This window comes from Orcinus orca, chromosome X, assembly GCF_937001465.1.
Source record: "Orcinus orca chromosome X, mOrcOrc1.1, whole genome shotgun sequence".
NCBI lineage: Eukaryota > Metazoa > Chordata > Mammalia > Artiodactyla > Delphinidae > Orcinus > Orcinus orca.
The window spans coordinates 129766043-129793952 of record NC_064580.1 but is presented as its reverse complement, the minus strand read 5'-3'; the positions used below and the strand labels follow the sequence as shown (position 1 = coordinate 129793952).

The following is a 27910-nucleotide window of genomic DNA, read 5'->3' as shown; positions in this document are numbered from 1 at the left end:
CCAAGGAGAAACACACTGAGACACATAGTAATCAAACTGGCAAAAATAAAAATTATTGAAAGCAGCCAGGGAAAAACGACGAATAACATACAAGGGAATTCCCATAAGGTTAACAGCTGATTTCTCAGCAGAAACTCTATAAGCCAGAAGGGAGTGGCATGATATACTTAAAGTGATGAAAGGGAAGAACCTACAACCAAGATTACTCTAGCCAGCAAGGATCTCATTCAGATTCAATGGAGAAATCAAAAGCTTTACAGACAAGCAGAAGCTAAGAGAATTCAGCACCACCAAACCAGCTCTACCACAAATGCTAAAGGAATGTCTCTAAGTGGGAAACATAAGAGAAGAAAAGGACCTACAAAAACAAACCCCCCAAAATTAAGAAAATGGTCATAGGAATATACATATTGATAATTACCTTAAACGTGAATGGATTAAATGCTCCAACGAAAAGACACAGGTTTGCCGAATGGAAACAAAACCAAGACCCATAAATATGCTGTCTACAAGAGAGCCACTTCAGACCTAGGGACACATACAGACTGAAAGTGAGGGGATGGAAAAAGATATTCTATGCAAATGGAAATCAAAAGAAAGCTGTAGTAGCAATACTCATATCAGATAAAATAGACTTTAAAATAAAGTATGTTGCAAGAGACAAGGAAGGGCACTACATAATGATCAAGAGATCAATCCAAGAAGAAGATATAACAATTATAAATATATATGCACCCAACATAGGAGCACCTCAATATATAAGGCAACTGCTAACAGCTGTAAAAGAGGAAATCAACAGTAACACAATAATAGTGGGGGACTTTAACACCTGACTTACACCAATGGACAGATCAACCAAAATGAAAATAAATAAGGAAACAGAAGCTTTAAATGACACGATAGACCAGATAGATTTAATTGATATTTATAGGACATTCCATCCCAAAACAGCAGATGACACTTTCTTCTAAGTGCGCATGGAACATTCTCCAGGATAGATCACATCTTGTGTCACAAATCAAGCCTCAGTAAATTGAAGAAAATTGAAAACATATCAAGCATCTTTTCTGACCACAACACTATGAGATTAGAAATGAAGTACAGGGGAAAAAACGTAAAAAACACAAACACATGGAAGCTAAACAATACGTTACTAAATAACCAAGAGAACACTGAAGAACTCAAAGAGGAAATCAAAAAATACCTAGAGACAAATGACAATGAAAACATGACAATCCAAAAGGGAAGTTTATAGCTATACAAGCCTACCTCAAGAAACAAGAAAAATCTCAAATAAACAATCTCACCTTACACCTAAAGGAACTAGAGAAAGAAGAACAAACAAAACCCAAAATTAGCAGAAGGAAAGAAATCATAAAGATCAGAGCAGAAATAAATGAAATACAAACAAAGAAAACAGTAGCAAAGATCAATAAAACTAAAAGCTGGTTCTTTGAGAAGATAAACAAAATTGATAAACCATTAGCCAGACTCATCAAGAAAAAGAAGGAGAGGACTCAAATCAATAAAATTAGAAATGAAAAAGGAGAAGTTACAACAGACACCGCAGAAATACAAAGCATCCTAAGGGACTACTACAAGCACCTCTATGCCAATAAAATGGACAACCTGGAAGAAATGGAAAAATTCTTAGAAAGGTATAACATTCCAAGACTGAACCAGGAAGAAATAGAAAATATGAACAGACCAATCACATGTAATGAAATTGAAACTGTGATTAAAAATCTTCCAACAAGCAAAAGTCCAGGACCAGATGGCTTCACAGGTGAATTCTATCAAACATTTAGAGAAGAGTTAACACCCATCCTTCTCAAACTCTTCCAAAAAATTGCAGAGGAAGGAACACTCCCAAATTCATTCTATGACATCACCCTGATACCAATACCAGACAAAGATACTACAAAAAAAGAAAATTACAGAGCAATATCACTGATGAATATAGATGCAAAAATACTGAACAACGTACTAGCAAACAGAATCCAACAACACATTAAAAGGATCATACACCATGATCAAGTGGGATTTATCCCAGGGATGCAAGGATTCTTCAATATATGCAAATCAATCAATGTGATACACCATATTAACAAATTGAAGAATAAAAACCATATGATCATCTCAATAGATGCAGGAAAAGTTTTTGAAAAAATTCAACAGCCATTTAAGATAAAAACCCTCCAGAAAGTGGGCATAGAGGGAACCTACCTCAACATAATAAAGGCCATATATGACAAACCCACAGCAAACATCATTCTCAATGGTGAAAAACTGAAAGCATTTCCTCTAAGATCAGGAACAAGACAAGGATGTCCACTCTCAACAGTATTATTCAACATAGTTTTGGAAGTCCTAGTCATGGCAATCAGAGAAGAAAAAGAAATAAAAGGAATACAAATTGGAAAAGAAGAAGTAAAACTGTCACTGTTTGCAGATGACATGATACTATACATAGAGAATCCTAAAAATGCCACCAGAAAACTACTAGAGCTAATCAATGAATTTGGTAAGTTGCAGGATACAAAATTAATGCACAGAACTCTCTTGCATTCCTATACACTAATGATGAATTATCTGAAAGAGAAATTAAGGAAACACTCCCATTTACCATTGCAACAAAAAGAATAAAATATCTAGGAATAAACCTAGCTAGGGAGACAAAAGACCTGTATGCAGAAAACTATAAGACACTGATGAAAGAAATTAAAGATTATACCAACAGATGGAGAGATATACCATGTTCTTGGATTGGAAGAATCAATATTGTGGAAATGACTATACTACCCAAAGCAATCTACAGATTCAATGCAATCCCTATCAAATTGCCAATGGCATTTTTTATGGAACTAGAAGAAAAAGTCTTAAAATTTATATGGAGACACAAAAGACCCCAAATAGCCAAAGAAGTCTTGAGGGAAAAAAACGGAGCTGGAGGAATCAGACTCCCTGACTTCAGACTTTACTGCAAAGCTACAGTAATCAAGACAGTATGGTACTGGCACAAAAACAGAAACATAGATCAATGGAACAAGATAGGAAGCCCAGAGGTAAACCCACGCACCTATGGTCAACTAATCTGTGACAAAGGAGGCAAGGATATACAATTGAGAAAAGACAGTCTCTTCAGTAAGTGGTGCTGGGAAAACTGGACAGCTACATGTAAAAGAATTAAATTAGTACACTCCCTAACACCATACACGAAAGTAAACTCAAAATGGATTAGAGACTTAAATGTAAGACCGAACACTATAAAACTCTTAGAGGAAAACATAGGAAGAACACTCTTTGACATAAATCACAAAATCTTTTTTGATCCACCTCCTAGAGTAATGGAAATAAAAACAAAAATAAACAAATAGGACCTAATGAAACTTAAATGTTTCTGCACAGCAAAGGAAACCATAAATAAGATGAACAGACAACCCTCAGAACGGGAGAAAATATTTGCAAACGAAGCAACTGACAAAGGATTAATCTCCAAAATATATAAACAGCCCCTGCAGCTCAATATTAAAGAAACAAACAGCCCAATACAAAAATGGGCAGAAAACCTAAATAGACATTTCTCCAAAGAAGACATACAGATGGCCAAGAAGCACATGAAAAGCTGCTCAACATCACTAATTATTAGAGAAATGCAAATCAAATCTACAATGAGGTATCACCTCACACCAGTTATAATGGGCATCATCAGAAAATCTACAAACAACAAATGGTGGAGAGGGTGCAGAGAAAAGGGAATCCTCTTGCACTGTTGGTTGGGATGTAAATTGATACAACCACTATGGAGAACAGTATGGAGGTTCTTAAAAAACTAAAAATAGAATTACCATATGATCCAGCAATCCCACTACTGGGTATATACCCAGAGAAAATCATAATTCCAAAAGACACATGCACCCCAATGTTCATTGCATCACTATTTACAATAGCCAGGTCATGGAAGTAACCTAAATGCCCATCAACAGACGAATGGATAAAGAAGATGTGGTACATATATACAATGGAGTATTACTCAGCCATAAAAAGGAACGAAATTGGGTCATTTGTTGAGACGTGGATGGATCTAGAGACTGTCATACAGCGTGAAGTAAGTCAGAAAGAGAAAAACAAATATTGTATATTAACGCATGTATGTGGAACCTAGAACTATGGTACAGATGAACCGGTTTTCAGGGCAGACATTGAGACACAGATGTAGAGAACAAATGTATGGACACCATGGGGGGAAAGCTGCCGGGGGCTGGGGATGGTGGTGTGATGAATTGGGTGATTGTGATTGACATGTATACACTGATGTGTATAAAATTGATGACTAATAAGAAACTGCTGTATAAAAAAATAAAAATAAACAAAAGAAGACATATACAGGTAATTATATGTTTAGGCATAGTAGAACCCAAACATATATATTAAGGTTAGAAGGCACTGGGGAAAATGAGAGGACAAGGACCTTGTGAAATCACATTTTATTAATAGCCTTGTGATAGTCCTCACTTAATAGTCTTAGTATAAGTTTTAGGTAAGTGTGTGAGAAGAGTCCTGAGGAGATGATATCCCTTTCTTCTTGGTGATTGTAGTTTAAAGATCTCAATTTTAGTTGGGAGCCCTAGATACCCCATAGGCAGCAGAGGATGCTTTGTTTCCAAAACAGAATCACAAAAGACCACAGCCATCCATAGGGGAAAACCTCTAGACAAGAGGTTACAAGTTGGTGGTTTGCAGATGTCATTTATTTGATCTATACAGTGTTAGTAACCTTCAAAATTATCCTCCAAGATTTGAAATTTGGGAGATGTCATACAAAATTCCAGATTTGTTTATTATTTTATGAAATCAGAAGATTGGACTCAAATCCCCACCTGGCCACAAACAGCTGGGGCTGAGTAGTGGCTGTCCCTTGTATGTGGGCACTTTCTGCTCTCTCCCTGAAAACAAGGTCTAATGTCAGTTGCCATTAATCAACTCACTTAATTGATAGATTTAAGAGCTCCTAGTTGAATTAAGAGGAAAGTGACATAGTTCTTGTACCCATAGCTGTAAAAATTTAAAATAAATAAATTAAAGATAGACTGAAAGGACTATTTCAAAAAAGGTGGCAAGTTTGCATTTCCTAATAAAAATGAAGACTATTTATACACTGTTTCTATGCATACACAGTATGCTTTTGTTGAAAAATAAAACTTCAGATATCAACATTATGCAATCCATTATAAGAACCATAATTGATATATTAAAAAAGATGTACAATGAAAATCTTAATTTTATTAAATAGACTGAAAGTTCAACAGGTTTTGTATTTGAATATATACATTAAGTGTTGCTGCTGGGAAAAGCAGTTATGCATTAATTAAGCAATATACCTTCACAGGCATCAAAATATTTTATAGACACAAGATTCATAAAAATGTCTTTAATTGCAGTAGAAATTATACATTGAACCAGAAGTATTTTTGTCAGTGAGTTGAAGAAATGACTGAGACCATATACAGGGCACATTATGTTTAAAAGTTAGATTTCCTGTGGCATTTTCTTTTGTCACTTATGATAGTTATGTGTATTTTCTCATAATTTCAATGAGAATTTTGATGTGAATGAACAACTTTTGGGCATGTTGTCCATTATAAGCAAATCAGAAAATGGTTTACTTGAATATATTGAAAAAAGTCCTAAAAAATGTAACATAAGCAGATCACAATTAATATATGTAAGTGTTAATGTCAGACTTTTATGAAATACATATCCAGCATTGCAAAGTTTTGTAGGGATACAGAATTTATGTTTGTTCATTGGTAGATTGACTAGCAATTATTTGCTTTGTGGTAAAAGGTTTAAGTAGAGCATATTATGGACATAATAGCTGCCACCATGAGCTGGATACCTCCCAATGACTTGAACAATAAACAGCTCAAAAATGAATGAAGAGGAGCAGTATGAGCAGTATGGTTGTCAGTTTCCCTATGAGCCTAGATATCTGAGTTAGGGCAAAGTGCTCACCCCAAATATAAAACCCACTGTGCAAAGAGTTAATCTGTGTCTGGAAAGAAAGCAACTCTATTCTTTTAAGATACTGACTAAAACTAAATAACCTTACTCCTCATTCCCTCACCGTTTCCTTACCCACACCCCTGTTAAAATTAATCTGTACTAAATTCTGTACTCAACATTGGAATTCCAAATACAAGACCTGACATTAATACCCTGATGCAGAAGAAATGGTGGCAGGTTTCTGGTTTGCAAAATTAAAGTGGTAATACATTTCAAAATAAAACTGTAATCATTAATTATTGCTTTTTTAATTTGTAATTTTTCATTTTTAATTTAAAACATCCCCAGTATGATATTTTACATTATTTCATATGTTCACCCCATAATTAGTTAAAGAAAATTGTATTACATTTCTAGCAGTTTATTTTTCCTACAACTAGCCTGATTTGGTCATTTAAGATACCTCTTTAGTTCCTGTGGGCATTTGAATTTGTGACATCTGCATTAGGTAATATTTTAACCATTCCTCCCCTTGCCCCTACTCTCTATCCTCCAAGAGAAGGAAAAGTTTAACAATTTATTGGCAGTCCAGAAGACTGTGAGTCATTGAAGCAAGTGACCACTTTGGGTTTATTTCTGTGTGTCCAGCATAAACTGTTAGTAATTGTTCAACAAGTACTTAATACATGCATGGATAAATGTACTTCAGTTGAAGATATACCACATACCTAAAACTCTTTTGGGATGGAAGTTGTATTTCAATCTCATGCAAGTTTAGTATCAAAAATAATCATTTTCCTTTCCCTTCACTTCTCCTTCTTGACTTTTTTCTGCCTTAGATGCCTATACAACAGCCGAAGTAGTTTACTCTTGGACTCTTGGGAAGAACAAATCTGTGGAAGTGGCACAGGATGGCTCTCGACTGAATCAATATGACCTGCTGGGCCATGTTGTTGGGACAGAAATAATCCGGTCTAGTACAGGTATTTATTTATTTTATTTAGCAAGCATTTTTGTAACCTGTACCACATACCAGTCACTGTTTTAAGTGCTTATAATAACTTATGTTAATAAAACAGTCTTGTGAGGTAGGTACTATTATCTTAAGGAAACTGAGGCATACAGATGTTTAGTAATTTGTTCCATGTCACAGTTATGTAATGTCAGAGCCAAGATCTGAACCCAGGCAGATTGGCTTCCAAGATCATGCTTTTAACCATGATGCCCTGCTGTCTCTTCGTGAGTTAGGTCGAGGTCATTAGGGCTGGACTGTGGTAGAAGAGAAAGCAGAGGGAAGCCATGATAGTGGGAGAGCTAAACTTTGATCCTAAAGTTTTCATGAAGATATTTGCTTAACTCCGCCAATACAGAGGTGGCAATGTAATAACCCCAGGAGGGTCCAGAACACAGCCAGGAGGTCCAGGAATGAGCCATGGAATTATTTTCTTAAATGAATCACCCATTTCAGAAACAAGTGTGTCTGGCAAACATTGCCAGGTCCTCTCAATGGCTCTTCCTTGGATATTGATAAATGGTATTTAGAGGCTTGTTCTGTAGCCTTAAGTCCTATCTATTTGGAAACTGACCAGTTGTAGGGGCCTGAGGAAGGACACACCCTGAATCCCAACTAACTTTAGGGTATTTGACAAAATGGAGTATATCTTAGGGGCCCACATATCTTACAATATTTTTTGCCATGAAAGGGTGGGAACTTTCAACACTTGTCTCCATGGAAGATCTCTGAATCCACAATTATAAATGAAGTAGGGTACTCTTGTCCTTTTTTTCATTAGCTGGACACTGCTGTTCCCTCTCATAGTGTTACAGTATGTCTGTGGTCTGTTCTCCCTCCATCCTAGGACCAGGGGCTAGAATGTAAAAAAAAGCAGCATTTGAAATGGATTTAAAGGACAACAGGATTTAGAGATTTGGAACTTGGTGTGGGGAAAGGCTATTCTTTTTTTTTTTTTTTTTTTTTTGTGCAGTACGCGGGCCTCTCACTGTTGTGGCCTCTCCCGTTGCGGAGCACAGGCTCCGGATGCGCAGGCTCAGCGGCCGTGGCTCACGGGCCCAGCCGCTCCGCGGCATGTGGCATTTTCCTGGACCGGGGCACGAACCCGTGTCCCCTGCATTGGCAGGCGGACTCTCAACCACTGCGCCACCAGGGAAGCCCGAAAGGCTATTCTTGAGAATGGCAATACAGAGTTTCAAAAGACCAGAGGTTTGTGAGAACATGATCTCTTGGAGAAGGTCAGCTGATCTGTGGGGGTGAGGGGAAAGTACCCACCTGGCCAGTTCTGTTCTCTCCAAGCAGGTAGAGGGAGGAGGACCTTTAGTGCCTGCATGTACAAAGTGTATTTTTACTGTCCTACTGTGACCCTTGCATTTTTGAGCAGAAGCCAGCTCCTGCTGTGGGGTGCCGCTGCTGCTGCAAATGACCTCCCATCTGAGATCAGACCCTCCCCTCCCTCCCACCCCAGCCTGTAAGCAAAGAGTATCCAGGCTCCTGATGAAGGCTCTGTGCATCCCAGCACAGCAAGGCAGACCCCTAGAGACCAAGGGTAACCCAGGGGCCCTGGAGGTCCACTCCGTAGAAGGGAGAGAATTCCTGGGGCTATAGCATCTGTTCACTCTCCTGACTTCCCCATCCCTCCTTAGCACTGCTCACCTGGTATCAACTTTTGAGACCCATCATTAGCAATTCAAGCAGCCCCATTTCATTTGGTTAAGCCACTGTTTGTTTAGTCTTTATCACACGTTCATGATAGAAAAATTAGAAATATCAGAGGAACAAAAAATGTAAATTAAAATATTCTTTAATTCTACCATCTAGAAAAAAACTTTTTAGAAGAATTTTGTGCATTAACTGATTATTATACATTTTGGTGTGTAACCTTTAAGAAGGTTCTCTTTGCACTTTTAATATAAATATGTTTTTATATAAATGGGGCCATAATATTGATACTGTTTTATAAGCTGTTTTTTATGTAATTTTATATTGTAAGCATGTTTTCTTGTTACTAAGTGTACAGGATCCAAATAAAATGTACACACAAGCTAGTGATATATTTTTATTATTAATTAATTAATTTATTTTTGCTGTGTTGGGTCTTCGTTTCTGTGCGAGGGCTTCCTCTAGTTGCGGCAAGTGGGGGCCACTCTTCATCGCGGTGCGCGGGCCTCTCACTATCACGGCCTCTCTTGTTGCAGAGCGCAGGCTCCAGACGCGCAGGCTCAGTAGTTGTGGCTCACGGGCCTAGTTGCTCCGCGGCATGTGGGATCCTCCCAGACCAGGGCTCGAACCCGTGTCCCCTGAATTCGCAGGCAGATTCTCAACCACTGTGCCACCAGGGAAGCCCAGTGATATATTTTTATTCAGATATAATTGACATTAGTTTCAGGTGTACAACATTATGATTCAATATTTGTATGTATTATGAAATGATCACCACAGGAAGTCTAGTTAACGTCCATCACTATACATAGTTATAGAATATTTTTCTTGTGATGAAAACTTTTAAGATCTACTCTTAACAGCTTTCAAATGTGTAGTATAGTATTCTAACTATAGTTACCATGTTGTACATAACACCCCAAGGACTTGTTTACTTTACAGCTGGAAGTTTGTACCTTCTGTTTCCTTTCACCCATTTCACCTAACACCTACCCTTGGCTTCTGGCAACCAGTAATCTATTCTTTGTATCTATGAGCTTGGTTTTTTGTTCATTTTGTTTTGTTTTTTGGATCCCACATGTAAGTGAGACACAGTATTTGTCTTGCTCTGTCTGACTTATTTCACTTAGCATAATGTCCCCAAGGTCCATCCATGTTGTTGCAAATTGCAAAAATTCTTTCTTTTTATGGTTGAATAATATTCCATTGTATCTGTATATACCACATCTTCTTTATCCATTCATCCATGGAGAGACACTTTGGTTGTTTCCATGTCTTGGCTATTGTAAATAATGCTGCAGTGAAGATGGAGGTGTATATATCTTTTTAAGCCAGTGTTCTCATTTTCTTCAGATAAATACCCATAAGTGGAATTGCTGGATCGTATAGTAGTTCCATTTTTATTTTTTAAAAAATATTTATTTATTTATTTATCTATTTATTTATTTATTTGGCTGCACCAGGTCTTAGTTGTGGCATGCAGGATCTTTTAGTTGCAGCATGTGAACTCTTAGTTTTCTTGTTTGTTTGTTTTTGAGTTTTTTTTGCAGTACACAGGCATCTCACTGCTGTGGCCTCTCCCATTGCGGAGCACAGGCTCTGGACGCGCAGGCTCAGCGGCCATGGCTCATGGGCCCAGCTGCTCCACGGCATGTGGGAACTTCCTGGACCAGGGCACAAACCCATGTCCCCTGCATCGGCAGGCGGACTCTCAACCACTGCGCCACAAGGGAAGCCCACAGACTCTTAGTTTTGACATGTGGGATCTAGTTCCCTGACCAGGGATTGAAACCGGGCCCCCTGAATTGGGAGCATGGAGTCTTAGCCACTGGACCACCAGGGAAGTCCCCCATTTTTAATTTTTTGAGGAAACTCCATACTGTTTTCCATAGTAGTTGCACCAGTATACATTCCCACCAAGAGTACATGAGGGTTTCCATTTCCACACATCCTCACCAACATTTGTTTTTTGTTGTTAGTTCTAAGTAGTTAGTAATAATATTTTAACAATTAGAATGGGCATATATTAATTATTACCTGTTTTAGTTTTACTCTAAATTTAAAAAGAAAATTAAAAGGCCATCATCTGAGGCCACAGCCAGCCTTCTTGACAATGATAAGTGTTGCTATCAGTGGGAAGCATAGCATTTCATTGTGAAACTCAATAATATCTTCATCTTACTGGATCATAATCCATTTAACCAATTACCTATGATTATTTTCCGTTTTAATGCTATAAAGAACACTGCAAAGACCTTCTTTTTCCATATAGCATTTTGTTCCTATGTAATTACCTGCCTAGGATAAAAACAAAATATTGAGATTGCTCTTTCAGAAAGTAGACACATTTAAAAATTTTTAAATACATATTGACAAATTGCCATTCTAAAAGGTGAAACAGTTCACACTCTCATTATCAGTGTATGAGCATTCCAGTTTCCCTTCACTCTTGGCAATGCAGATGTTATGGATTGAATTATGTCTCCCCAAAAGATATGTTGAAATCCTGCACCCTAGTGCCTCAGAATGTGACCTTATTTGAAAGTAGGGTTATTGCAGATATTAGATTATAATAGCAAATTAGTTTTGTAAACATGATACAATGTATATCAGTAAACTATGCAGGTGTAAGAAGGAATGAGGAAGTTCAATGGGAATATCTTCAGGATATACTGTTGAGTGAAAATAGCAAATATAAAACCACCAAAGACTATAAGGATATATATTAGTATAGGAATAGTATTTCTAGAATATACACAAGAAGCTGTTAATTGTAGTTAAAGGAAGGAGAAATGAAATGGTTTGAAGGAGGTGGACTTTTTGCTGTATATTATTTGACACCCTTTGGTTTAGAAACCATATAAATATTACCTCACATAAATGTATATTGTTTTCATGTGACTATAAATTATGGGCATTCCTTTCTGAATTCTGGTATGCTCCTCTATGTGGGGTCCAACATACTAATGGGAAGTTGGGCCAGAGAAAATCCCACAATCTGTGGGTGTTCTGTTTTGTATGAGTGGTTTTCTCTCTGAAAGCTGTCAGTACTCAGCATGAAGTAGTTCTAAGCAGAGAGCTCCTGCTCTTTGCTCCAGATTCAAACATGTGTTAAATAAATGAATGAAATTTCTCTAAATTGGTGGCTAGTTCTTCACACTGTTCCCTACTTCAGCACTGACTCCATTTTCCCTTATTTGCAATATTTACATTAATTTTCTAAGAGGAGCCTGATCTTATTTTTGCATCTTTCCTAGAAATTTGACCATTTGTTAGAAAAACTCTCATTACTGTCATTGTGTATATTATTTGTTTAGACTTGGAACATAGGTAAGTGAAGACAAATCAGAAAATAAGAGCAGCGTGGCAGGTGTGTTTTGACCCACCTGCAGATGCCATTCTGTGGGCGGGGGGGGGGGGGCGCCAAAACCCCATGACTGCTTAGCCAGAGCAGCAGTTGACCCCTGAGGTCACCATTTTGGTGCAGTGAGGCAACAGCCACCAAGGGACGTGGCCCTATTGCGTGGCTCACTGCCACTGGAAGAGGGCTCTGCTAGAGTTCTGCAGTTGGCTTGAGCTCTGCTGTTGGGCGGGGCTTTTGTATTTATTCCTCTGTATGCCAGAGCTGTGGGCTGCTCTCAGAGGTTGGGTTCCCTTGCAGTTGAATTTAGACTGCTGACTGTACTTTTGATCAGGCGATGATGCTGGCAGGGGACCTGATACCACCTCCAAGATTCGCACAATGTTGGCTATAAGGTATGCCATATTCCTTTGTGCTAGCTGACCCCAAATTATCTGGCCCTGCCAATTCCCAGAGCGTTCCGCATGAGGCAAAGCAGAAGTGGGCCTCCAGAGGAATGCCCAGGAAACCTGGATATCTGCCTTGGGTTCTCATTTCCCCACTGGAGAAACCATAGACTCAGAGGTACCCTCTAGGTGCTGCACTGAGCTGGCCTGGGGGAAGGAAGAAGGCGACAAATTGATACCACTTCTGTTATCCTTCTAATGTCACTTTTCTTGGTTTTCATGCCCCAGATGGGTGCTGCTTCAGCTTTACTTCTTAGATCTGGGATTTTCACAAAGGTGTTCTCTTCTGTGGGTAGCTGCTAAACCATATTTTTGTGACAGGGTACTAGAGCTGGGGCTGTCCTATTCCACCACCTTCCTGATCTTAAATCACTCTCTTTGCTTCTTTGGAAGAGAAACAACAAGATAGAAATTGAAGGAAAGAAGGATAGAAAAGGAGAGGCTTAAGAAAATATATTCAGTTATTTAAAACAATGGCTAATTTGATAAGCTCTTGAAAAGTCCACTTGCTTTCCTTTCAGATCTACAGAATATAACTTATATAAAATATATAATAAATATTCATAAATATTAAATATTTTACATGATCAGATATAGGATTAATAGACAGGAAGGAATTCAGGGGTGTGAGACTAATATGCGGAAGGGGAGGAAATTCCCCAAGCTAATCAAAGTCCAACTATTGTTAAAAATAAATCTTCAGTGCCTCCTCAGCTGAGAAAAAGAGTGAACAGAAGGACAGGGAAAGAAAGCAGTTGAAATGTACACAGATAGGAGAGAGGGGGAGAAGGAGGAGAGAGGGGGAGGGGGTGGGGAACAAAGAAATAAAAGGATTGAAAAAGCGGCAGAGAGAAAAAAAAGCAATCCCAATGTTGTAATGAAGAAATTCTATAATTTTGTATGATAGTTCTTTGCTAAATTAAAACTAAGCCTACTTGTATTTTTCATGTTCACATAAACAAGCTAGAATGTGAATACACACACAATATGGATTGTATATTGAGCTTTGGCTAACCAGATGGTGCTTCCTAGGCTTAGGTACAAGGGAGTGGGTGAGGTAGGAAAGTGGGAAATTGACTCATTTGGGAGACATACTGAAACCAAATGGGGGGGAGAGAGAGAGAGAGAGAGAGAGAGAGAGAGAGGTGAAAAATAAGACGCTCTAACAAGAAAGGTAGTAGAGCAATCAGATTGCATGGACCTTTGGAGACTCTTTGGGGAAATTTGCCTTTTACTCTTTGAGAGATGGGAAACTATTGGGGAGCCTTAAGCAAAAGAAAGACTGAATCTGACTTTTATTATAATAGACTCATTTTGGCTGGTATGCTAAGAATGCATTGAAGGGGACAAGTACAGAGGCAAGGCACATTAGGAAGCTATTACAGTACTCTAAGTAAGAGATGATGGTAGCTTAGTCCAAAGTGGTAACAACGGAAGTGGTGAGAAATGCTCAAATTATAAATATATTTTGAAGAACTGTCAATGTATCTGTGCCCGTGTCTGCATTTGTGTATGCACACGTGGAAACATGTACGAGGGAGGGAGAGGGAGTGGTCGATGATGTTAAAGATTTTGAAGAATTTTGATTTGTGCTCCTGAGAGCTACCATTTACTGAGATAGGAAAATCTGTTGGAAGGGATAGTTTGGAGGGGGTAGGAAATGGAGACAGTAAGAGCTAAGATTTGGACATGTTAGTTCAAGATACCTATTAGATCCCCAAGTGGTGATATCTAATGGGTAATGGAATATATAGGTGTAGAGCATTATAGGGAACCCTAGGTTTGCCATATCAAAGTACCATAAACTGAATGGCTTAAAACAACAGAGATTTATGTCTCCTAGTTCTGGAGGCTAGAAGTCTGAAGCCAAGGTGCTGGCTGGGTTGGTTGCTTCTGGAGGCTCCTTTTATACAGTAGAGGGGGAGGGGGACGGGTCCACTGTAGTGCTGACCAATGACTGAGCAGGACCACTGACGGGTCGCTCATTGACAGTTGCTCACCTGGGGGAGGGGCCCACTGCAACACTGACCAATGGCTGAGCGGGGCTGCTATAGCTCACGCCTGCCCCATCACTATTACAATTCCCCACTGTCAATGTCCATTCCACAATCTTGTAGGAAAAGGGGTGACGATTTTTCTGGCTACTTCCCACTGAACAGGGGAGATGAGGGGGTGATTGTGAAATGGAATTGATCAGTTTTGGGTCGAGAATATTCCTTAAAAATGTTAGTAAGCAATACAATTCTTTTTATCTACAACCATTTGAACCTGATGAAATTCCTTCTACAATGAAATTTTAATCTCAATACTTACTTTTTTTTTTTTTTTTTGCGGTACGTGGGCCTCTCACCATTGTGGCCCCTCCCGTTGCGGAGTACAGGCTCCGGACGCGCAGGCTCAGCGGCCACGGCTCACGGGCCCAGCCGCTCCGCGGCATGTGGGATCCTCCCGGACCGGGGCACGAACCCGCGTCCCCTGCATTGGCAGGCGGACTCTCAACCACTGCGCCACCAGGGAAGCCCAATACTTACTCTTTTTGAAGAGCAATCTTAAGTCTTCTAAGGGTTCATAAACCCATTGCTCTCTAGGCCTGTCAGGAGCTGGGTCATTTTCTGATGACAGTGGTGCTGCTTTAACCCGAGTGTGATGAATCCATGGCTTTACTCCAGCTAACTTGACAGATGAGTGTGTGATAAGTAATACCACATGTGGTCCTGTCCACCTTGCGGTCAGCTGGTGCTCAGTCCCTTGTTCCCTCCAGGTTTTAAGGAGGACTCAGTTTCTGGGCTGGAAAGGATGTAACGTTACCTCAGTTGTATGGGCACACCTGCTGGCAACAAACTCATGAACAGAGGTTAGTATAGTGCCCAGAGCTTTAACATAATTGGCAACTGCTAGATCTTTCAGAGCATTTATAGATTCTCCCACCTGGGCAGACACCTGGAATGGCCTACCATACAATATTTCAAAGGGTCTCAATTTAAGCCTGCTTCTGGGAGCCACTGTGATCCATAGCAGGGCAACTGGCAAGGCCTTATCCCAAGTTAAATTAGTCTCTTTTTAATGTATAATTCATTCTCTCGGTTTTTCCTGTTGATTGTAGTCTCCAGGATGAATGTATCTTCCAATTCATTTGCAGTGCTTTAGCCACTTGTTGGGTTGTGCTAGAGACAAAAGCAGGCCCATTATCACTTTGAAGGGAGTTAGGCACTCCAGATCAGGGGATAATGTCCTTAAGGAGGACTCTAACCACTTTGGAGGCTTTTTCTGTCCTGGGGCAATATGCCTCCACCCTTCCTGAAAAAGTGTCCATAAATACTAGCAGGTACCTGAAATTTCCTGTGGCTCAAGGCATTTGAGTAAAGTCTATTTGCCAGTCCTCGGTGGGGTAGGTTCCTCTGTGCTGAGTCCCCATCTGGGGAAGTGTGACAGCAGTTTTTATGTTATTTTTAGCATAAATCATGCAATTTTGAGTGACTTGCTGGATGGCCCTTTGTAGGTTAGGCCCCATTATATATCTTTGAATCTGTTGTAAGGTGGCATCTCTCCCGTAATGGGTACTATTATGAAGGTGCTGCAGCACAGTGTCCAAGAGGGCCTCAGGAATCAAAACAATTCCTTGTACTTTACATTTCTAGCCAAGTGAGGTACGATCAAGAGTGAATCCCCACTCTTTGGCTCTCTCCTTCTCCTTTCCTGAATACACTGACTGGTATTTTGACAAGTCGATCTGTGAGAGAAGTGACCATATCATGGATTGTTAACCCCACTCCTTTGCTGCTTTCTTTGCAGCTTGGTCAGCTAACTGACTGCCCTTTATTATATGAGTCTCACCCTTCTGGTGGCCTGGGCAGTGCATTACAGCCACTTGTGAGGGCTTATGGACTGCTTCTAATAGTGACAGGATTTCAGAAGCATGTTTTATGTCTTTATTGTTTGAAGTGAGAAGCCCCCTTTCTTTCCAGTTCACCCCGTGGGCATGCACCACAGAGAATGCATAGTGAGAGTCTGTGTATATATTTACTTGCTTCCCTTTAGCGAGGAGCGGGGGCTCTTGTCAGAGCAATGATTTCTGCCTTCCCAGCTGAGCTCCCTGGGGGCAGGGCTTTTGCTTCAACAATCCTTTCAAGGGTTACCATCACATACCTAGTGCATCACCTACCTTGGTCCATGAAGCTGCTTCCATCGGTGAACAATTTCATATCTGGTTCAGCCAAGGTCTGCTAGAATACACTAGCTTGATGATTTGTAGGCAGTCGTGCTCTGGGGATTGTGCAACATCAATCGGGAGAAATGTGGCTGGATTTAGGGCTGAAGTGACCTGAAGTCTTACGTTGGGATTGTCCAGGAGAATGGCTTGGACTTTCCCATTCTCCCCGAAGTCAGCCAATGGCCCCTTTTCTGCTCCAGTAAAGAAAGGACATGGTGAGGAACATACACAGTGGTGGGTTGCCCCAGGGTAAACTTCTCAGCTTCCTGAAATATGTCACAAGTAGCTGCTACAGCTCGAAGGCAGAGGGGTCATCCCTTAACAGTCTGTTCTAGCCTGTCTTGAGAAGCAGGCAATAGGTTGAGGGCTCTTCCCCGGAGTCTGAATTAACACCCCAAGACTTATGCCTTATCTCTCATGGACATACAATTTGAAAGCTTTCTTTAGGTCTGGTTGTTCCAAAGCCAGGGCTGAGACTGACTTTGTTTTTATTGTTTCAAAGGCTGTTTGGCGTCCTGTAGTCCAAGTAAGGGGCTCAAAATCATGTCCCTTTAAAGCCTCACAGAGGGGCTTTACTATGAGCCCATAGTTTGGGATCCAAACCTGACAGAACCCTGCCATTCCCAGAAACCCCCTCAGTTGTCTGCAAGTCTTGAGTGTTCCCAAGCCTGCAATTTCCCGTTTTCTGTTAGTCAAAAGACCCCACTGTCCTTGGGAAAGGACAAAGCCCAGATACGTGACTTGTTGCTTACATATTCGGGCTTTTTTCTGGGAGACCTTATATCCACAATTGACCAAATAGTTTAGGGTTCTAATGGTATTTTATAGACACTTATCATATGTAGGGCCTGCTATAAGCAAATTGTCCACATATTGGAGTATAACTCCTTCATCCAATATTAAGTTTCTAAGGTCCCTAGCCAACATTTCCCCAAACAAGGTAGGGGAATTCTTAAATCCTTGAGACAGGACTGTCCAACAATACTGTTAGACTACCTGTATTTCTGGGTCCTGCCATTCAAAAGCAAACAGTTGCTGTGATTCTTCTGCAATAGGAATGCAGAAAAAAGCATCCTTCAAGTCCAAAACTGAGAACCAGCTGTATTCTCCCAGAATAGTTGTAAGCAGAGTGTATGGATTAGGTACCACAGGGTGCAAATCTTGGACTATATCATTAATAGCCCTCAAGTCTTGGACAAAGCAATACCCTGCTGAGTTTGGCTTTTTGACCAGGAAAATAAGGCTGTTATATGGGGACAAGGTTTATTCAGTCCTATTTTCAAAAACTTTTGGAGAATTGGCTGAATTTCCTTTTGGGCCTCTTGCCTCAGAGGGTATTGTTTTAGATTAGGTGTCCCAGCATCCCTTTTCAATGGGATTTGTATCGGCCATGTGTTTTTGGCCTTCCCTGGGGTGCCATCAGTCCATACTTGTGGCCTCACCTTTTCATAGACCTCAGGGGGAAAGAGCTCTGTCTCCTTTTCTGGGACATCCATAAGTGCCATCTGTAGGCTTATAGCGTACTGTGGTGGGACCCTGATGTCAAGCTGTCCTGGCAAAAAAGTTAAGTTACTAGAGCATTTAATTTACAAAGGAGATCTCGGCCCAGAAGAGTGCCTGGACACACTGGCATATATAAGAAACTGTGTTTCAGGGTGAGGTCCCCTAATTGGCATTCTAGAGGTTGTAAGAAAACGATTTTGTACTTCTCCAGAAACTCCTGTGACCAGGATGGATTGAGATGTTTTCTGTGCCACCTTGGTGTTTACCACAGAGTATGTTGCACCTGTATCTATCAGAAAGTCAGTCAACTTGGCCCCCACTGTCAAAGTTACCTGGGGCTCCTGTGGGGAAATTGAAATTGGACGCCTCAAGTCCAAGGGAGCCCCGGGCCTCTTCGTTCATTATCAGAGTGTTCCTCCCTTTCTACCATATGAGAGGCTCCTATCTTTCTTTTATTGTTTTCTTTCTTATTCTTCAGCCTAGGGCAATCTTTTTTCCAATGCCCTTCCTCCTTGCAGTAAGCGCGTTGTTCTCTCCCCAGTGGTGGCTTACCTCTCTCCGGGTTAGTAGCCTTCCGGAAATCCAGTGCTGCTGCCAGCAAAGCGGCGTTCCATCTTGCATCCTCTTGCTTCTGTCGTTGTGCCCTGCTGTTGAACACGTTAAAAGCAACGTCTACCAATTGAGAAGGGTTCATTCCAAGTGCACCATCAAACTTTTGTAATTTTCTTCTTATACCTGGGGCACTTTACCCAATGAATGTCACATTTACCATTCTCATATTTTGGGGGGCCTCAGGGTCTGTATCAGTGTAGCACCTATAAGCTTGATAAATTCTTTCTAGAAATTCTGATGGATCCTCATTTGGTTTTTGGTGTATCTCCTGAATTTTGTCTAAGCTCTTTTGCCTGGGTACTCCCTTTCTAAGACTCACTAAGACACATTTCCTATAATATTCTAGAAGCGGCATGCCCCCATTATTAGGGTCCCAGTCAGGCTCAGCAATACGAACTGCCAGATTTGCTTCTGGAGCTTCATCTGGGTCTGGTAGATGGAGCTGGTGTGATTCCTTTCTAGCCTTGTCAACAACCATCCTTCTTTCAACCCCAGTAAGCATCATCTTCATAGGAGTGTGAATGTCTGCCCAAGAGGGATGGTGAGTGGCAAAGATAGAAGTGAGAAGTTCAGTCATATGGAGGGGGTCCTCTTGGTATGTAGGGTTATGGTTTTTCCAATTAATCTGAAGTTGAGAATGGCTTGTGCATCCATAGAAACACAGTTTGTTGGCCATCTGCACTAAGGCTTCCTATGGGATATTGGCACAAGGGAAATTGCCCTACTCCGAAAGTGGCTCCCAGTCCAAATTGGGTGGCCTGTTGGGTCTTAGATGGTGACACCAAACCAGGCCCCTGTGCCACGAGGGTTAACATAGAAACTTCTAATTGATCCCCATAAGTAGGGGAAACGGGGCCGTGAATATGTTGGTGGCATGGGGGTTGTCGGAACAACTGCTGTTGCAGTCTGCTCGGCCAGTGGAGGAGCCAGGTTGGCCAGAGGGGGTTTTAAGTTTTGAAATAACATGTCCTCACTCTCACTTTCCCCCTCTCCCTTTTGTAGAACAGGTTTTCCCTTAGTTTTCCTTTCAGACAGCTGTACCATAAGGTGGCAGCTATCTGACTTCTTTCCCTCCTGATTCAATAGCATAAATACTTCTACATATGGAATCTCATCATTTTTACATGCTCTTTCACAAAGCAATTGTAATTGCAAGACTGTATAATAATTAAGTGATCCATTCAAGGGCCATCACTCTCCTGATCCTAACGTATATTGGGACCACACACTATTACAATAGAATATCATCTCTTCCTTAGTCATAGGCCCATAGCTGTATTTTGCCCATTTATTTAAGATACACCCCAAGGGGCTTTCCTTAGGGACAGATGGAGTATTTCCCATATTTATAAGTTCAAGAATAACAAAACACAAAAAGCACAGGCAAATTCCAATACCAAAGACACAAACAGATTCCATCATGAATGAATGCAAAACAAAAGCAAATGGGGCTTCCCTGGTGGCGCAGTGGTTGAGAGTCCGCCTGCCGATGCAGGGGACACGGGTTCGTGCCCCAGTCCGGGAAGATCCCACATGCCGCGGAGCGGCTGGGCCCGTGAGCCATGGCCACTGAGCCTGCGCGTCTGCAGCCTGTGCTCCGCAGCGGGAGAGGCCCGCATACCACAAAAACAAACAAACAAAAAAGCAAATGAACACAAAACAAAAGCAAATAAATCAGTTCACAAATCAGGTAGAGTCCAACAGCGATTCTCCTCTCCAACAGGGTACCCCAATCAAATGAACAAATTGGCTTGTCCCTTAGAGCAAAAGCCCAAATTGAGAGGGGAAAATGTTCCCTGTTGTACACACCAAAGTGACTTACCCTACTATATGGAGCCCATCGGCTCCCAAATGTTGGTTCCTTGCTCCAACTGCCAAGCGCTGGGGCAGCCGGTGCCACCTCAGGGAATTTTGAAGGGAAGATCCTCAGGACAAGTGGACCCAGCAGCTGCTAGGGCCTTACCCGAAAATTCCCCAACCTGGGCTGGGTGGCCACAAGCAGAAAGGCTCCTGGCTAGCTTTGCCAAAAATTTGTTACCAAGCCCAAGCTCATTCTGCTTGCCACACAACAGGCCAATAAATCAGATCAGTTGTTGGAGCAAGGAATAACAACCAGTGGTTGAGTGGGACCACTAACGGTAGTTTGTTGACAGTTGATTGCTAACGGTTGCTTGCTTGGGGGAGGAGCCCACTGTGACACCAACCAATGGCTGAGCGGGACTGCTCTAGCTAATACCTGCCCCGCCCCTATTACAGTCTCTGCCTCTGTCATCACACATCTCCCTGTGTCTCTCTCTTCTTTTGAAAAGAGAGCATCAGTCATAATGTATTAGGTCCCATCCTACTCCAGTATGACCTCATCTTAACTAGTTATATCTGCAACAAGCCTCTTTCTAAAGAAGGTCACATTTTGAGGTATTCAGGGTTACGAATTCACCATATCTTTCCAGGAGACATAGTTCAACCTATAACAAGTAGGAAGCCCAGGCAGAAAATATACATTGGGGCATTATCAAAATTGAAGATATTATTTAAAGATACAGGCCTGGATAAGAATGCCAAGGGAGTGAGACAGAAAAGAGTACTGAGTCATGACAATCTCAAATGTTGAGAATTTAAAGGAACCAGCAAAGGAGATTGGACAGGTCATGATGTAGGAGGGAAATCAGAAGAGCAACATGGCCTAGGAGTTTGGTGAAGAGATTCATTCCAGGAGGATGGAGTGCTCAATATGTAAAATGCTTCTGACAAATCCAGCATAATTTTATAATTAACTGATAATTAACTATTGGATTACAGAGTTGATGGGAGGGTATAAAGTTAATACTCCAAAAACACTCAAAGTTGTTTGGTATATAGTAAGAGCATAACACGTGTTCACTCTTATTTTGAAGAGGGGTGATGTAGGCCAGCCCATATTCTGCTATGTGAACTTTAGGTTTTAACCCAATAAATCCATTCAAACAGTAGAGCGTAGTGGTTAGAAAGCATAAGCTGTGGAGCCAACCCATCTGGAGTTGAATTCAGGCTCTCCTACTTACTAGCTGGGTAATCTTCTGCAAATTGCTCAGTCTCTCTTTGCCTCAGTTTATTGACCCATAAATGAGTATAACAATAGTACCGACCTCATAGGGTTATTGTGAAGATTAAATACTTTAAGAATGTTACATAGCAAATGCTATAGAAGAGATTATTTTTAATTATTATTTACATGAGGACATTAATATATTTGAATGAACTCGTGTCAAAATTGCTCTGAGAAAGCTGTGTTGGTACACTGCTAAGCATATATTTTTGTAATAGGGACAGTGCGGGCACACTAATGGTCCCATTCCACCAACAGTCAGTGTCACAGTGGTCCCCACAGTGGCAGTTTCCCTGGGTCATTTTCCTCAGGACTGGCCTCGTTTATGCGCTCTCCCCGTTTGCCCCAGCAGTTGCCGCCCAAGGCCTGGAAGAGCAGTGCGCTGCAGCAGCCTCAGGCACACACACACATTGCAGCTTGTCGTCTTGGGTGAGTCTGAGTCTGGGGTGTTTCAGGTCTCCATGCAGGCACACTGACAGGTAGACCAGCAGACCAGTGGAGATGGCAATGTTGTGACTGTGAATTTGGGAGACCCTCTGCTGGTGTGAAATGCCAGTTGAAGGTGCTGCGGCTGGAACATTGTGACCTTGTGATAGGGGTGGTCGCTCATTGCATCTGACGTGCAAGGCCCCAGCACAGGCATTGTGGGGGCGCCTCTGGCAGCAAGGGGAGGCCAGGAAGCTGGGGTGTTTGCCCTCCCCAAGGTCAGGGAGGACAGGAAATGGCCCCAGAGGAAATAATGCAGCTGCCTGGCCTGCCTGCTTCTACCAAGTCCTCCCCGAGGTGGGGCAGTGCAAGCCTGGACAGACGGGCCGGCCGGGACTACCGCACTAGGATACAGGATTTGACACGCTCCCCAAATGGTCCCTCCACGCCAGTACAGGGGACATTTGGTGCCCGGGCCCGGGTCCCAAGATGCCGGCCTCTGCCCACCCACATGCCAGACATCTGTTACTGGATGGTGTGAACCCCTCAGCTCAGCTGCTGTCCACGCCCCTGCAGTGCCCTCCTAGGATGTAACAAGGGCAGGGCAGGTGTGCAGTGGTTAGCATGAGACCCTTGCCATGGGGTTCAGAGGGCCCACTCAGACAACAGTCAGCTCACAGGGATCCTCGAGTCAGAGAGTGTGGTGAGAGTGTGGATGGCGGCCCTCTCCCCAGGCCCTCCAGGCTTTCTGGCCTCAGGGCGGTGGGTGAGCTGGGGGGCCTGGCAGGTAAGCTGGGGGGCCTGGGGACAGGCTGAGGGCTGTGTCCCACAGAGCTCCAGAGCCCCCTCTACCACTGCCCACTGGCCAGGCTCAGGCCTTGAAGCAGCAGTGAACCTCTCCCCCTTCCCCGCCTCAGCAACGTAATGGTGGTGGCAGTCTCCATTCGTCACAGTCCATGGAAGCGTCAGATTCTCTCCAGTTTAAATAAAAGCCTGAGGGCCAGTTGGGTCCTGGGCGCCTGGCTCTTTCAGTGATGATGGCTGTGCAGGGTCCGGGGACCTGGCCCTGCAGGCACCACCAGCTGAGACCTGCCTTTTCAGCTGGGCCTGGGCACTAGTGGGAGGACCCAGACTGGGTGCTGGATGAACATTCCCAGACAGGGTGACCGGCCTGCAGAGTGCCCCCTCCTCTTAGCTAGGACCTGACCTCGGAGCCTTGGAACCTTGAACATGTAAATTGAGCGGTAATGACATTGCTTTGCTTATGGGATTTGTTAAAAGCTGCAAGGAGGCATGGAGACCGAAATAAATGCCTCCCCTTCCTTTTCTTGTCAGAACAGAGAATAACATTTATTTTGGTGGAGGTTTACAGGAACATCATGACCTGACCATGACCTGACCTCAAGAACAAAGAATCTGACACCAAGAAGTTTGCAACAACTAACCACATCCCTCCCTCACCTTTCCTATAAAAGGGCTTTGTGGAAAGCTTTTGGGGAGTTCGGGGTTTTTAAGGCGTGAGCCTCCCATCTCCTTGCATGGCCCTGCAATAATTCTTTCTCTGCTCCAGACTCTGATGTGTTTCAGTATTGTTTGGTGTCACTGTGCATTGGGCACACAGACTTGTGTTTGGTAACATTTTCACCAAAAAATAAAAAAACCCACCTCTGTACTACTTCATGATTATTAAAGAGATCTGGTTACACGTACCTGAGAGGTGCTGCAATGTCTTGTTTTGAGTATAAGGTTAAGGAGCTTTGTGAACTGAATTGGGGCCCACCTTGATCCAGCAATGTTTATTTGGCTGCATAATGTCTAATTTTACTCTCCAGGAGAATATGTCGTCATGACAACCCACTTCCATCTTAAGCGAAAAATTGGCTACTTTGTGATCCAGACCTACTTGCCATGTATCATGACTGTCATTCTGTCACAAGTGTCTTTCTGGCTCAACAGAGAGTCTGTCCCTGCCCGCACGGTCTTTGGTGAGTGTTGTTTTATGGAGAATGTGGCAGGGGCATGGGTGAGGAAGGTGGAAGAACCATTACTGGAGTGAATGTGAGGAACACCTGAGCCCAGCATTAGTAACTAAGTCACTGGATCTTGGTGTTTCTAGCAACTGAATTCTTTAAAGGCAGTGGTAATAAGAGTGTTGGAGTATTAAGATTTACTGAAATGCTTCCTGTCTCAGTCAGGTTTGCTTCAGGAGCTGGAGAGGGATGGAGCCTTCAGTGAAAAGGAGAGGAAATTAGTGGGCAGAGCTGGAGAAAGTGAAGGGTGGGAAACTAAGCTGGCAACAGAGAAGTAGATTGGGGCTTTCTTATGACCCATTTTTTTTTATAGGACCATCTGACTTTGCTGCTTCTCCTCTAGCCTTTTGAAAGTATGAATTATCTGATATTCAGTAAGAGCTATACAGAGTTTGAAGGTTTTTAAAATAGTACTTACAATTAGAGAAATTTTCTTCAATAGGAATTTACTGTTGTCTAGGAAGAGATTTGCATGTCATTAGCACTTTTCCCTGGGGGACTTAAAGCACATAAAACATTTTCTGCCTGTTTTTCCCACTGTAAGATTGTTTTTTAGGAGATAAACATTAATTAACTCTTTTAATCTACTAAACTGTCTCCATATACTTGGATACACTGAGTACTCACAAAGAAGACTTTTCTACCGATATTTCCTACTGATATCCTGAAGCTTTACTGTGTAGTTAGAGAGTAAATGATGTTGTTTCAGAAAGAAGAAGCATTTTAGGTCAGGTAGAAGAGGAGACAGTAGTGGAGGAAGAGAAATAATAACCTGTAAAGTAAGAAAAAAGAAAAAAAATTAGAAGGGTGTGATATCATGGAAGTCAAGAGAGGTGAGTGTTTCAAGAAGAAGGGAATAATCCTCTGGGGTGAATTCTGTGTGTTTAGGTAAAATGCAGATAAAAACTATTGGGTATCATGATATGCTTGGGTGCTAGTGATTTGAAAAGAACAGTTCTAGTGGAGTTGGGGGAGCAGAATCTATATAGGAGTAGATTAAAGATGCCCAATTTTTGGAAATATTACAAACTAGATACCCTGAAAAATCTTCCTCTACAAAATCCTAAGAAAAGCAGATAAAATATAGAAAATACTCTTTTTTAATATCTGAACTCATAAGAAATGAAAGAAAATACTCAGTGGCCCAAATGGAAGAAGGAAGTGAAAACTGGAATGTTAATCACATGAACTTATACTGTTGTAGCAGGAAAATGGATGGATAGATGGACTACTAGTCTTGGTAGATAAGAATTTGAGTTTTAAGGTTACACAAGAAAGACTTTTAGCCTGAGTGAAATTAAGGGTTAGAACTAGGGCTGTCGTAGGCTTAATAATGGCCCCCAATGATACCCATGTCCTAATCTCTGGAATTTGTGAATGTTAGCTTATAGGGCAAGAAGGACTCTACAGATCTGAACTAAGTTAAGGATTTTGAGATGGGGAGAATATCTTGCATTATCTCAAGCAACTTTAGTTGAGTGGGACAGACATTCATTATCAAAGAAGCATATTAGACTTTTAGAAGTGCTCAAAGGAAGTGAGGAGGGCAGTCACAAAAAGACTTTGTAGAAGAGTCTTGAAAGAGAAGCACTGGGTGGCAGGCCTGGACCTCTTTTAAAATGCCAAACCTCTTTGTCCATCCATGAAGTGCACCAAATGCTTGATTGAGGATCCTACCAGCTCTGACTAGCTAAGAGCTCTTCACAAGATGACAGTTTTAATTAAGCCTTAGAGACTAGAGTTCTAAACATCTCTACTGAGATATGGCACATAAATACTTGTGTTGCAATATAGTTCCCGCCATCCATGCTTTGGCACTGCTATAAATGTGCGAGTGTGGACAATTGCATTTGCTGATAACCATAAATGAGATAATTTGTTTCTTCTGTGAATCACTTCTTGCTCAGTGTGATCAGAGGGTTACTGAGCCTTAGATCCATTCTCAGAATTTACCAGGCTACAAATTCAGATAGTTTGTTATGAGGTGCTAGCTGTATGGCTAATTCCTGACAGGGCTTAAAATGTGTTTTTTCTAACTCTCTGCCTAGTTTGTGCAAAGGTGCTCCTTTAGAATCTGTCTGCTGAAACTGTATTAAGTCTTTTCCAGTCTGGATTTTCATTTATATAGTAAATATGTAAGTAAGGTACTCAAGGAATCAAGATATGAAAAGAGGGTCCAGAGGCTGCAGCACACATGGCTGTCTCTCTGGGTAGAGTTAATAGTTAATAGGCCATATCTGCTTGCTTCTCTGTGTAATATCTCTCACCCCATTACGACTACCTTCCATGCCCTACTTGACCCAGGCTCATGAGGGTCACATTCCCCGTCTTCTTGAGGAATCAGAAAGAGGTTCTGACTATTCCTTCTTCCTCAATTCTGGATGATTTTGGGTACACAACTGCACCATCAAAATTCTGGGAGAGACAGTAGGGAATATTCATAGATGGGGAGAAAAAGGCAAGGAGAGATTAAAGAAATTGCCCAAGATACAAAGCAAGTAAGTGGCAGAACTGAGGACTTCCTGCTTCTAGTGTAGATATTCAAGACTAGAATACTCTTGCTAACAATTATAAAATTACTATTGTTAAAATGTGATTATAATTAGACTACTATAATTAATTATATAATTATGGCAATACTATTGTTAATAACAAGAGTAAAAATAAGAGTGATGTTAATTATAGAAGCTGCTATTTATTGAGTGAGTACTCTGTGCCAGATATTGTGCTGTGGGCTTTATGAACATCATCTATCTCATTTGATTCCCCAACAAATCTCTGAGTCTGGTATCATCACACACATTTTACATATGACAAAACTTAGAGGGGTAAAACACCTTGTTCAAGGTCATATTACAAGTAAGTGGGATTGCCAGAATTTGAGTCTATTTCAGTTTGACTCTAAAGCTCATATTGTTAACCACAACACTATATAGCTCATATGTATATCTAATATATGAACAGATTAGAAATAAATTTTTAATAGAATTTAAAAGTGAATAAAAGAAAGCCTTAAATTTAGGTTAATAAACACCACCAAGAAAAAGAATCAATCCATTTAAAAGCAAGCTGTGGTTTGGCAAAACTCATAAGAAACAGATGTTAGAATAGTTTTAGTTGTTCACAAATTCAATAGGACCTAGACTGTGATGCAGCTGAAGAACAATTTTCCACAATAGTTTGTTGTGTTATTAGGAGAATAGTGTTCACAATAAGGGAAATGAAACTCCTACTAAGCTCAGACTATGTCCTGAGTCTTGGGCTCAGTTCTGGTCTGTTCAGAAGATAACTTACCAGAATGGGGAAGGAAGAGAAATGAAAGAAGGAACTGGCCATGTTCTGGAGATGAACAGACACACAAGGAACTATGGCCACCCTCTCCAACTCTCTGAAGTCCTGTCCCAGAAATGAAGAAGCAGACTTTTCTTTCTTGTGTCGCCAGAGAGAGCTCTGAGATCAGTCAGTGTGTCAGGAGTTAGAGAAAGGCAGGTTTCAGTTCATAAGGTAGATTTTTCTAATTAGAAAGCTCTCTTACAATGAAATAGGTTACCTACTTT

The 27910-nt window shown here is 41.5% G+C and overlaps 1 protein-coding gene across 4 annotated transcripts in view; it reads left to right on the top strand.

Moving 5' to 3' along the window:
* GABRA3 (gamma-aminobutyric acid type A receptor subunit alpha3) overlaps window positions 1-27910 on the top strand; it is a 428677-nt gene that overhangs the window by 383224 nt on the left and 17543 nt on the right. For all 4 annotated transcript variants that reach the window (XM_049705028.1, XM_049705027.1, XM_049705029.1 and 1 more), the window contains 2 exons: window positions 6846-6989; window positions 24156-24308. In XM_049705028.1, coding sequence (XP_049560985.1) covers window positions 6846-6989; window positions 24156-24308 — 297 coding nt within the window. The remainder of the gene's footprint in view (window positions 1-6845; window positions 6990-24155; window positions 24309-27910) is intronic.